This window comes from Lissotriton helveticus, chromosome 8 (genome assembly GCF_964261635.1).
Source record: "Lissotriton helveticus chromosome 8, aLisHel1.1, whole genome shotgun sequence".
In the NCBI taxonomy this organism is placed as follows: Eukaryota; Metazoa; Chordata; class Amphibia; order Caudata; family Salamandridae; genus Lissotriton; species Lissotriton helveticus.
Window position 1 is genome coordinate 1,704,962,970 of NC_136069.1, and position 12,672 is coordinate 1,704,975,641.

The 12,672-nt window shown below is 45.8% G+C and overlaps 1 protein-coding gene across 1 annotated transcript in view; it reads right to left on the reverse strand.

Moving 5' to 3' along the window:
• The window catches only part of LOC144773642 (pepsin A-like), a 28,936-nt gene extending 17,121 nt beyond the window's left edge, over nucleotides 1–11,815 (reverse strand). The window contains exons 1-2 of the mRNA XM_078658790.1: nucleotides 11,674–11,815; nucleotides 3,082–3,238 (exon numbers count right to left, since the gene is read on the reverse strand). Of these exons, the coding sequence (XP_078514916.1) occupies nucleotides 3,082–3,238; nucleotides 11,674–11,726 (210 nt within the window). The 5' untranslated portion in view covers nucleotides 11,727–11,815. The remainder of the gene's footprint in view (nucleotides 1–3,081; nucleotides 3,239–11,673) is intronic.
• Between the last annotated feature and the right edge of the window lie 857 nt (nucleotides 11,816–12,672).

Here is a 12,672-nt window from a genome sequence, read left to right on the forward strand (position 1 = left end):
GCATCACCTCACTGGAGGTCAGTGGGCGTTCTTCTCTATGTATGAAGGATCACCTCCCCGGAGGTCAGTGTGCGTTCTTCTCTATCTATGAAGGATCACGTCACTGGAGGTCGCTGTGCGTTCTTCTCTGTCCATGAAACATCACCTCACCCGAGGTCAGTGTTTGCCTTCTTCTCTATCGATGAAGCATCACCTCACTGGAGGTCAGTGTGCGTTCTTCTCTATCTATGAAGCATCACTTCACCGAAGGTCAGTATATGTTCTTCTCTATCTATGAAGCATCACCTCACCGAAGGTCAATATATGTTCTTCTCTATCTATGAAGCATCACCTCACTGAGGTCAGTGTGTGTTCTTCTCTATCGATAAAGTATCACCCCACTAGAGGTCAGTGTGCGTTCTTCTCTATCGATAAAGTATCACCTCACTGGAGGTCAGTGTGCATTCCTCTCTATCTATGAAGCATCACCTCACCGAAGGTCAGTATACATTCTTCTCTATCTATGAAGCATCACCTCACTGAGGTCAGTGTGTGTTCTTCTCTATCTATGATGTATCACCTCACTGGAGGTCAGTGTGTGTTCTTCTCTATCGATGAAGCATCACCTCACTGGAGGTCAGTGTGCGTTCTTCTCTATATCTGAAGGATCACCTCACCGGAAGTTGGTGTGCGTTCTTCTCTATTGATGAAGCATCACCTTCATGGAGGTCAGTGTGTGTTCTTCTCTATCGATGAAGTATCACCTCACCGGAGGTCGTGTGCGTTCTTCTCTATCTATGAAGCATCACCTCACTTAAGGTCAGTGTGCAATCTTCTCTATCGATGAAGTATAATCTCACTGGAGGTCGGTGTGCGTTTTTCTCTGTCTAGGAAGCATCACCTCAGCCGAGGTCAGTGTGCGTTCTTCTCTGTCTATGAAGTGTCACCTCTTAGGAGGTCAGTGTGCATTCTTCTCTAAATATGAAGGATTACCTCCCCAGAGGTCGTGTGCATTCTTCTCTGTCTATGAAGCATCACCTCACCGGAGGTCGGTGTGTGTTCTTCTCTATCTATAAAGTATCATCTCACTGGAGGTCAGTGCGCGTTCTTCTCTATATATGAAGGATCACCTCACCCAAAGTCAGTGTGCATTCTTCTCTATCGATGAAGCATCACCACACTGGAGGTCAGTGTGCGTTCTCTTCAATCTATGAAGCGTCACCTCACTTGAGGTCACTGTGTGTTCTTCACTATCGTTGAAGCATCACCTCACTGGAGGTCAGTGTGCGTTCTTCTCTGTCTATGAAGCATCACCACACCGGAAGTTGAAGCATCTGCTGCTTAAAGTCCCTAACATCTCATGTCTTCCTAGAAGGCCAGATTCTATGGCAATGGACAGGAGTCCATGAGATTAATCGTTGTCTCTAGCCCAGCTTACTTTTTCTACCTTCTCATTTCCATCTAGACCTCAGGTAGGCAACAAAGCCTCATAGCCACTAGGGGTGCTAGACCAGAGCTAGCTGCATTAGGAGTTAGGTAACGCATCTTCCAGTAGTCTGGGACATGCCATGGTTCATAGCACGTTACAGCAGTATTCTTGTCATCCGTGTTAGAGGTGGACATGGCTGGCATTCGAGTTTCTACCTAAGGAGCAGCTGCTGGTACCACATCTTGCAGACAGTGGGATTAAAATCTCAGAGTACACCAGGAGTGCTATGTTCTAACCACCAGGCTGATTCAGAGCCTGCATGAAGAATATTATATTCTAGGCACTAAGAATTTTCAATGGATTTGAATGTCTTTCACAGTCTACCGGAGAAGCACACTTGTGTCTGATGTTCTTGGTCAGGATTCCCACTGTTGGTTTCTAGACAATCGGGACTCAGTGGGTTGACCAGCAGGTGACAGCAGATTGCACGAGTCTAGTAAGGAAATGTGCAGACATGAGGAGAAGCATGGCCTCCCTGGTGTCAGACACCACCTCTGGAGTAAACTATGTCAGAGGCCTCTGTATCTTCAATATAGCAACAATATTCAACTGATACTCATCCTATCTTTGACTTAGTTGTTCCCCTGATCAATACAGAATCCACAGAACATCTCTAGACAGAGTCTAGTTATGGATAGTCTCAGTTTAACACTCCCAAGAGTGAGATTTCTGAATTTTCTTTTCACCTTTGTCAACTGCCTTATTGCAGCCTTTTTGCTATTTTTACTCCCAACGGTTTATGTTTTCTACCACATCTCTCTTCTCTCTTCTCTCAATCCTCTATCTTCAGTTGTATCAGTCTAGCTCTCCCCTCTTTTCTTGGCCTTGAGTTGCTTTCACCCACTGTGAACAATATTATTTACCTGTATGTGGAATTTGTCAACAACCTTTACTACTCCTATCCCAAAATCCTAATGCAGCATCTGCAGAATAATGGAACTGAGATATCTGGAAAATATCAGACCTACATATAGGACTAAAATTAGAGCCCACTATTCCCAGTTTACTTCAATATCCAGGCCAACCTCCCATTGCTGTTGCTAAACCTATTGAAGTGACATCCTCAATGTCTCCTGTTGATTCCTAGGTGATCATTGCCCTCATGGACTCTATCTTCTTCTGTATCACCTGGGATCATGGGCTCTGTATCAATTGCAATTAATTCAGAGGGAACTAAGCTTTTCACTACTCCTGATCAAAAAAAGCTCTGAAAATTAGAACTTGTCACAAAGCGTGTACATCTCTAAGGCGCTTTACATTTTCCAATAGATTACCTTTCATATCCCCATCAGGTCTCTGAACCCTGGCTCACAATGTTCTCTTATTGTACCAAGCCATACTCAGGATTCTAAAGTCAACACTTTGGAAGTCCCTGCCACTTACCCTCCAGAGCATCAGGGATCACCTGGCTTTTCTGGAAGTTTAAAAGACGCATGGGTATGTTAGCATGCAACATGTACCTGAATGAATTTGCTTCCCACCTACCACACCCACTACTCCCACCCCATCCTACCTCACAGGAGTCTACCTCAAACACTAGTGGATTTTCACACTTAGTAATGCATGCTGTATACAGTACTGGAGTGTGCAGGTTTCCTGCAACAGCCACTTACATCCATGTAGTTGGTCATCGGCTCGTTGGCCACTTGTCCATACTTGGTTGGGTAATACTTGGTGGCCGGATTCACTTTATATGTCTCCAGGAACTCCTTCAGCTTGCCGCTCTCCCTCAGGTGGTCCCTAAGGGACTTTCCTTTTATCAAGGGAATCCTAAAACAAAACGAGAATTACCAGTGGAAGGACAAAAGGAGACATATCCTGGCAAGCATTTATCATCATGGAAATTAAAGGTCAAAAGAAAGGGTGTAAGTTCCAATCCCTTCAGTCACCTCTACAAAACATTCCCTGAAGAAAATATGTATAACAGACATCACACCAAAAACTTTTGTAGGAAGGCTTACTGCAAAAAAAGTAATAATGGATTTACAGTTGCAAAACCCACACAATCAAGGATTGTGCCCTGTTACTGTGAAAGAGCCATAAAACTGGTAAAGTAATATTACATCACTTTATAATACACGGGAGCCTGCAATCTTTGTAAACAAGTTTGGCTTTAATTTTCTTATTAAAGTTGTGGTGTTTCCAGTCACCTGTCAAAATGAAATCATGCAGCTGCTCAACTGTAATTTGTTATTACAACTGCACCAAAACTGGCTTGTCATTTTTATGATCAGTTTTTCTAAAACAAACAGTTATGAGCAAAATAGAGATATTTTCAACAGCATATTTACTTTTTGCACACTAAATGCCATTGTAGGACACATAGAATCCCTCTGCATTTTTCTACAAATTCTGAGCATCAGGCTACTTTTAACTCGACTTACATTATGTTGATTGTAATATCTTTTTAAACAAATGTTGTGCTTGATTTCGCTTTTATTCTTCAATGACGAGGTGGAACTCGTGGATGCTGTTTATTGTATACATTATATGCATTGAGGGTAGAGGCGGGGGGGGGGCTTGCACCCGGAACGTGCAAGACAGATGCATGCTGCTTACGAAAGACTGCTATTGGGTCAAAATTGGGGACTGATAGAGGCTGACTGCAACCATGGTCTCTTTTTCATATAAAAGAACAAGGCACCAATAACATAGGCAATTAGTGGCAAGGGTGATGATATAACCATGTATTATAAGGAATAAACTACCCTCTGCATACATGTTAAGGATACTGCAAGTCCCCTTTGAGTTCCATGACCTTATCAGGGGACTTGGCCTTTGACCTTATTATTCTTCTATATGGTCACATAACTCTTCTGTGACTGGTAAAAGTCTTACTATATAAATACAATTACAATACAATATAATACAAAAATGTGCAGAGAGGGTACCTTATCATCTATTAAGCCATCTTACAATAGTTTGCAGACCTGTTATTAGCCCAAGATCTCCACAAAGGCCCTAATATATGTGTGCAAGTTTTCCCGATAATACATACACATTACATATAAATCAGGCTTAACTGTATGACAAACATTTATGCATTACCTCTTTGGAGTGTGTATGTGCACGGTCTAGGGTTACTCTGAATGATCATAGCTAACACAGTGTGCAAGGTCAGCACATCATTTTAGCAGCAGGTTGACATTAGTTCCCCTAACAAATTAGAAGAAACAGAGTGGGGAAGAGATTCTGCTGCTCAGTGAACTCCTTGTAGTGATGAGCCTTGCATGGAAGAAATCTGTAAAGAAGAAGAAGGAAGGGCGGATACATTCACTTGCCATGAACGTGTCTCTGATGGAGACAATATCTGTTCTGCAGAGTCCTGAGAAGTAAGGCTGCTGACACATAGGTGACCCCTCCACTTGCACAGAGAATGGTTGGCACCGCGGTCCAGCACTGAATGTTGAAGGTCTGGGACTGGATGTGTTAAAACTGATAGCAGTATACCCCACAGAAACCGGAATATCTTTACTCTGATCTTTGAACTTGGGAGGACTCTCCCTTGGGCATAGGAACTCAGAGAACTGTCTTAGACCAGGACAAAATGGTGAGATATCTGGGTTGCCATTGACTTGGATACCCACCCTGAAATCCCAGATTCCCATTTCTCCACTCCATTTCCCCCTCATATTATAATGTTCTCTGTCTCTCTGCGAGTATAAAAGTATTTTTGGTCATAGCCTTCTTTGCTCCAGTTTGGATCATGAGGACTCTCTCTGTCTAGGACTTCCCATCAGATCTCTAAACTTCTAGGAAGTAATTCAAGATGTCTTGATTGTGTTTCCTGAGACACACAGACTTCACACAGCTTCCTTCATCTGCTACATTGACTGTTTCCATTTCCTGCCAGACACACTTATTAACAAAATGTTACATATATCCCCATATGTGCCATCATTGTATGACCAGAAATTCGTAGTATTTCCCAGGGTACTTAACTACAAATTAACACAATTGTGACAAGACATGAGTTGAGGTCCAGTGAACCCTTTGGTCACTTCACAAGGAGGTTCAAGCCAATAAAGTGGGAGTACTTTTCCAGTCCTTGTAAAAACCTTTTGTCTTGTGATACTTGTACGTTTGATTTTCTCAATGGAAACATTAGAATACAAATCTCTGAATGCAAAGGTGAACTGCATGACTTTACTCATGCCTGACATGCAACAACTCACAAGAACCAGTTCAGAGGCTTCCAGACAGCATAAGAACAAAAGGGCACTAGGTGAATGCATAAGTGTAATGCAAAAATGAGCCCTGAAATTTACAACATGCAACAACTGACAGGTATTAGTGGATGTTTATGGAAGCTGGGGTTAGGGGGATTGGTACTGCTTCTAGGAAAGGTGGGCTCTCTCTCCTTTTCATAACCTAATCCCTTACCTGTCATTCCTTTCATCTGTCCCCTTTGCCCTCAACAAGCCTTTAACTGTTGACTCTACTTTCTAGACATACCTCTTCCTTTTCTCTTCCTCCTTCTTTTCCCCCTCTCTGCTCTCCTTCATCTTTTCTCCTCGAAACCCTACCTCTTTTCTACAATATTTCAAATTGTCTTATACGTCGCTGATAAGGCTTAAGCAGCTCAAAACCTGTCTAGGGTTGCTTTTGTTCCCATCTGGAGAGGAGCGACCCTGGCAGATCAGGCTCGACTATTCCTCGTGAAACAGGCGTCTGTCGCGAGTAGCACAGTGGGTGAAAAATGATGGTCTGGAATGCAGCTCCGATCGATTGCGAGTGGCTGAGATTCAAGAGTTTCTCCCATCATCTGGTGGATTGATCTAGTGATAGATGTCAGTGAGACAGTAGGAAACATGTGACTGAAAGAGAGGGGAAAAGGAAGAAATTAGACAAAGATTTGGGTTTTACAGCTTTAAGATGGTATAATAACCCAGAAGACGAGGTAATGGTACCAAAGGAGATATTATAAAATGATCAAAGGTGAAAGGCAAAAAGAGTTGAGGATATGAATATGTTTATCCTGGATTACCAGGCTACTGAGAAAGAGAAATTAGAAAGCTATGAAATGACGAGGTGAGGCACCGTGTGCTAGTTTTATGATGGTTAGTGAATAAAAGACGCTAATGGAGTAGATTGTTCTGTGTTGGTAAAGGCAGCTACACCATCTAGAGGTATAAAGATGAGGGAATGGGGATTGTTTTGAGCACTATTGATAAAGTTACATACATGTGAACATGCAGTTCCCATTGAGTGCATTGAAATGAAGTCAGCCTGGAGTGAGTTAAGTAGGTTGTTAGAGGATAGGCATGTTGTGAGATGGTTTAAGACAAATTTTCCAATAATTGTGATTATTTCATGCCAGCCAAGATCCTGAAGGCTACCATAGCCAGCACAATGCCTGTCACTCTTGTCGGTGAAACACTGGAAGAGGCTGAGGGCTTCACCCTCCTGAGCTTGGCCATAAACAAGTAGGACGGCACAGACACCGTCATCAAGGCACAAATGGGCAAAGAGGGTGCAGCCTTTATTCAGCTAAAGAAGATCTGGAGCTCCAAAGACCTAACGCTGCAAACCAAGATCAGGCTTTTTAACACCCACATAAAATTGGCCCTTCTGTATGGAGCAGAAACTTGAAGGACAACAGTGACCACCACCAAGAAAGTCCAGACCTTCATCGACACCTGCCTGAAAAGAATCCTCCAAATCCACTGGCCAAACACCATCAGCAACAACAACCTATAGCTGCAGACTTTGCAACTCTCATGCTGGATAGGTCACACCTTCCGCAAGCCCACATCAAACACCTCCAGGCAACCCATGCCCTGGAACCCGCAAGGGAAAAAAAGAGTATGTTCAAAAACACCTCCTGCAAAGGTCTCGAGGCTGGCTGCCAGGAGATGAGTTATGCCAGGGCCGGACTGAGAACCCAAAGCAGGCACAGCAAATTTTGTAGGATGGGGGTGCGGTGGTGCAAGTATGGAGCACTGCTGCTTTTGTTACTGGGGTCGATATTGCAAAACCAGCCCCCAGTAAGAAAAGAAAACGGCCTTGCCTCTCAAAGAAGCTTTCCATCAGATGATTCGTAGACAAAAGAAACAGGCACTGGACCATGAGCACCACCATTTATTAAATATTTGACTAGGAAAGCCTTATGGTAGCAAACACGTTATTGGCTATTTAGAAGATCAAGAAGGAGCCTGAAATCACAAATGTTAATGCTGTAGAAATGTTGCTTTGAAGTTTGGTAACTTTTCAAAGTGACAGGCTTAATGCACTTATGTGTGCCTTCAGAGAGCTACTGGCATTTGAACAGAAACCATTACTAAACAAATGTTTGATTTTTTTCAACACAACACCCATGGTAATATTCACATTTGGGATATGCCAGTGAAAAACTAACTTTTATATCACTCACATGGCGAGAGGAATAGGGTTGTATATTTTGGTGTATTCCCCCAACAGCCACATGACCATGCGCTAACACATACAGCCTGATTCATGTACATGCCGTTTTGCGTGTCCCTAATAGCGAATCATAGCGATTCGCTATTGAGGACACGCAAAACGGCATTCATGTAGGAATTGCTACTTAAATAGCGATTCCTGCATGTTCTTTATTTGCGAGTAGCAATTTGCTACTCGCAAATACTCCCCATTCATTCCTATGGGCCAAGAGGCCCATAGGAATGAATGGGGAGTATCCCTCATTTGCGAGTAGCAATTTGCTACTCGCAAATGAGATAGCGATTTTAAGGGTGCCAGGGGTGTCCAAAGGACGCCCTGTAGCACCCCTAAAATGCACATTTGAACAGGTGTTGCGCGCACACATGTCCAAAGGACATGTGTGTGTGCAACATGCAACTTAGAAAAATGCTTTTAAAAGCATTTTTCTGAGTTTTTGCTATTTACCGACAGGTCTGACCTCTCGGTAAATAGCGGCCCCAAAAGTCCAAAATCGCTAATTTGTTTTGTGTCATGAATAGCATTTGAGGAATCTCTATTAGAGATTCCTTAAATGCCATTCCACGCAAATATGCGAATTCTTACATAGCGATTTTTGCATTTGGTATCATGAATACCAAATGCAAAAATCGCACTCGCAAAGGGCCAGATTCTCAGAATCTGGCCCTTTGCGAGTGCAATTTACCTACATGAATCAGGCTGATAATAATTCAGGCCTGTACGTCGTTCTCTGCACTGAGTCACTCAGCTGCATCCGGGGAGCAGAAATCGCCTGTTGTGCATTCTCTCCACTTGTTCACCCAGATGTGATCTGGGAAGAGGACTTGGCTAGTGAGCATTCCCTATGCTGATTCCCCCGTCTGGGGACAGAATTTGCCTGTAGTGCATTTGCTGCGCTGAATTACCTAGATGCGGTTTGGGTGCAGAATTAGCCTGTAGTGCATTCTTTGCGCTGACTCACCCAGCTGCAATCTGGGAACAAAACACGCCTGTAGTGTATTCTCTGCAGTGATTCACACAGCTGTGGTCTGGGTGCAGAACTCGCCTGAAGTGTATTCTCTGCAGTGATTCACACAGCTGTGGTCTGGGTACAGAACTTGCCTGAAGGGCATTCACTGCAGTGATTCCCCAAGCTGTGGTCTGGGTGCTGAACTCGTCTGAAGTGCATTCTATGCAGTGATTCCCCCAGCTGTGGTCTGGGTGCAGAACTCGCCTGAATTGCATTCTCTGCAGTGATTCACCCAGCTGTGGTCTGGGTGCAGAACTCGCCCAAAGTGCATTCTCTGCAGTGATTCACACAGCTGTGATCTGGGTGCAGAACTCGCCTGAAGTGCATTATTTGCAGTGATTCACCCAGCTGTGGCCTGGGTGCAGAACTCGCCCGAAGTGCATTCTCTGCAGTGATTCACCCAGCTGTGGTCTGGGAGCAGAACTCGCCCAAAGTGCATTCTCTGCAGTGATTCACACAGCTGTGATCTGGGTGCAGAACTCGCCTGAAGTGCATTATTTGCAGTGATTCACCCAGCTGTGGTCTGGGTGCAGAACTTGCCTGAAGTGCATTCACTGCAGTGTTTCCCCAGCTGCGGACTGGGTGCAGAACTCGCCTGAAGTGCATTCGCTGCACTGAATCACCCAGCTGTGATCTGGGTGCAGAACTCGTCCGAAGTGCATTCTCTGCAGTGATTCACACAGCTGTGGTCTGGGTGCAGAACTGGCCTGAAGTGCATTCTATGCAGTGATTCACACAGCTGTGGTCTGGGTGCAGAACTGGCCTGAAGTGCATTCTATGCAGTGATTCACACAGCTGTGGTCTGGGTGCAGAACTCGCCCAAAGTGCATTCTCTGCAGTGATTCACAAAGCTGTGGTCTGGGTGCAGAACTCTCCTGAAGTGCATTCTCTGCAGTGATTCACACAGCTGTGGTCTGGGTGCAGAACTTGCCTGAAGTGCATTCTCTGCAGTGATTCACACAGCTGTGATCTGGGTGCAGAACTTGCCTGAAGTGCAATCACTGCAGTGATTCACCAAGCTGTGGTCGGGGTGCAGAACTCGTCTGAAGTGCATTCTATGCAGTGATTCCCCCAGCTGTGGTCTAGGTGCAGAACTCGCCTGAAGTGCATTCGCTGTACTGAATCACCCAGCCGTTGTCTGGGTGCAGAACTCGCCTGAAATGCATTCTCTGCAGCGATTCACCCAGCTGTGATCTGGGTGCAGAACTCGCCTGATTTGCATTTGCTGCACTGATTCACCCAGCTGTGATCTGGGTGCAGAACTCGTCCAAAGTGCATTCTCTGCAGTGATTCACACAGCTGTGGTCTGGGTGCAGAACTCGCCTGAAGTGCATTCTTTGCAGCGATTCACCCAGCTGTGCCCTGGGTGAAGAACTCGCCTGAAGTGCATTCTCTGCACTGAATCACCCAGCTGTGGTCTGGGTGCAGAACTTGCCTGAAGTGCATTCTTTGCAGAGATTCACCCAGCTGTGGTCTGGCTGCAGAACTCGCCTGAAGTGCATTCTTTGTGTTGATTCACCCAGCTGTGGTCTGGGTGCAGAACTCGCCTGAAGTGCATTCTGTGCAGCGATTCACCCAGCTGTGGTCTGGGTGCAGAACTCGCCTGAAGTGCATTCTTTGTGTTGATTCACCCAGCTGTGGTCTGGGTGCAGAACTCGCCTGAAGTGCATTCTGTGCAGCGATTCACCCAGCTGTGGTCTGGGTGCAGAACTCGCCTGAAGTGCATTCTCTGCAGCGATTCACCCAGCTGTGATCTGGGTGCAGAACTCCCTTGAAGTGCATTCTTTGCAGAGATTCACCCAGCTGTGGTCTGGGTGCATAATCCGCTCGAAGTGCATTCTCTGCAGTGATTCACCCAGCTGTGGTCTGGGTACAGAACTCCCTTGAAGAGCATTCTTTGCAGAGATTCACCCAGCTGTGGTCTGGCTGCAGAACTCGTCTGAAGTGCATTCTCTGCAGTGATTCACCCAGCTGTGATCTGGGTGCAGAACTCGCCTGAAGTGCATTTGCTGCACTGAATCACCCAGCTGTGGTCTGGGTGCAGAACTTGCCTGAAGTGCATTCTTTGCAGAGATTCACCCAGCTGTGGTCTGGGTGCAGAACTCCCTTGAAGTGCATTCTTTGCAGAGATTCACCCAGCTGTGGTCTGGGTGCAGAACTCGCCCGAAGTGCATTCTCTGCAGTGATTCACCCAGCTGTGGTCTGGGTACAGAACTCCCTTGAAGAGCATTCTTTGCAGAGATTCACCCAGCTGTGGTATGGGTGCAGAACTCGTCTGAAGTGCATTCTCTGCAGTGATTCACCCAGCTGTGATATGGGTGCAGAACTCGCCTGAAGTGCAATTGCTGCACTGAATCACCCAGCTGTGGTCTGGGTACAGAACTCCCTTGAAGTGCATTCTTTGCAGAGATTCACCCAGCTGTGGTCTGGGTGCAGAACTCGCCCGAAGTGCATTCTCTGCAGTGATTCACCCAGCTGTGGTCTGGGTACAGAACTCCCTTGAAGAGCATTCTTTGCAGAGATTCACCCAGCTGTGGTCTGGGTGCAGAACTCGCCTGAACTGCATTCTTTGCAGAGATTCACCCAGCTGTGGTCTGGCTGCAGAACTCGTCTGAAGTGCATTCTCTGCAGCGATTCACCCAGCTGTGGTCTGGGTGCAGAACTCGCCTGAAGTGCAATTGCTGCACTGAATCACCCAGCTGTGGTCTGGGAACAGAACATTCACATCCCATTCCCACAGCATACTGTGACCCTAAGGTTCTTAGTAAATACTCACTTGACCATGCACTCAGAGAGGGCCACCAGCCCCAGGAGCAGCAGCCACTTCATGGTTCCTTCTTCGGTCCAAGGCAGGCGGGAGAGAGATCTCAGACTCTGAACTGTACTAGCGAATACCAGGGAGAGAGCACCCCTTATGTACTGCTGTGATGTCCCTTGGATAACCTTCACCGCAGGCAGGGAGTTCGCGTGTAAGATAACAGGCGAGGATCCTGTCCAACACCAAAACAAGAGGCTGTGCCCAGACTCTTAATCTTAAAAAGTCAATCAAATGCCCATTAATGTGTTACTTTCCATTGCAGGCATCATAACTTAAATATAGATAAGAGCAAAGTGCAAACCTAAGCAAGTGGATATCTCCACAGTCGGCTCTTTAAAGCAGGTTTGTCCTAAGATGTGAGTGTTTGCTAATGAAGTGATATTGTGCTCTGTGATATGGAGAGCGCTCAGTGGGAATCCTAAAATAGCCAGAATGGACCAACTACAAATGGAATGAGTTAAGATAAGGCACTGATACCCAGACCTGGAGAGAGATAAGTAACCTTCGGTTTAGCACCCCATACTTTCCAAGGCAGGCACAGACCTCACAGGGACCAAGTCTGTGTGGACAATCTGGACCGTCACCAGGAGTCTACAAAGAACCTTAGATGGCCTTGCCGTGAAGCACCAGGGGTGAGCTGTTCAGTGTGTCGCCCTTCAAGTGGTGCAGGCTGTCCATGATCTGGGCTTGGACAGAACTCACAGCTTCACATGTCTGGAATCTAAGGGGATGTCACAAGACCCTACATGAGTGTAGGCATGCTTGTAGTGGCATTTGTAGAGTGCAAACCTAGCTGGAGATCAACAGGCCAATGGACATGAGTGTAAGGCTCTGGCAGCGAAGACCATGCGTGGGGTGCAGGGGAGAGGTATCTTCTTTGGAGGTCACCTCATTATGCCAATATGGCTAGTTATATGGGACTTCATAGAAAATAAGATTTCATGGAATACCATTACT